This window comes from Gavialis gangeticus, unplaced genomic scaffold (assembly GCF_001723915.1).
Source record: "Gavialis gangeticus isolate Ggan-Ray unplaced genomic scaffold, GavGan_comp1, whole genome shotgun sequence".
NCBI lineage: Eukaryota > Metazoa > Chordata > Crocodylia > Gavialidae > Gavialis > Gavialis gangeticus.
Genome location: NW_017729006.1, coordinates 52,968,225 through 52,968,537, shown reverse-complemented (window position 1 = coordinate 52,968,537; position 313 = coordinate 52,968,225). Strand labels below are relative to the sequence as shown.

Below are 313 nucleotides of genomic sequence, written 5' to 3'. Positions count from 1 at the left end.
GGCCGTGGCGTCCCGCGTGGCGTTCTTCCTGTAGGCCGGGTCGTTGAGCTGGTAGGGGTACGCGGGGCTGCCGTACGGGTGGTAGCCGATGGCCCCGCTCATGCCCGTGGCGTGCGCGTCGTAGGGCGAGCCCTGCGGGAGGCACAGCGGGTTGGCACCGGGCCCCCGCCCGCAGCCCGCGCCACGTTTCTCCCCCCTCCACCCACCCCGCTGCACAAAGCGGGTAGTGTCGTCCCCCCCCCACCATTTGTCTCGGCGTACATTAAATAAAGGGGGGAGCCCTGCAGCGGGGGGTGTTGCGCTTGCCACCCTC

At 70.9% G+C, this 313-nt stretch overlaps 1 protein-coding gene across 1 annotated transcript in view; it reads right to left on the bottom strand.

The window, feature by feature from the left end:
- IRX2 (iroquois homeobox 2) overlaps positions 1–313 on the bottom strand; it is a gene marked incomplete at its 5' end in the record, with an annotated part of 11,832 nt that overhangs the window by 11,018 nt on the left and 501 nt on the right. The window contains one exon of the mRNA XM_019508737.1: positions 2–132. Within this exon, the coding sequence (XP_019364282.1) occupies positions 2–132 (131 nt within the window). The remainder of the gene's footprint in view (position 1; positions 133–313) is intronic.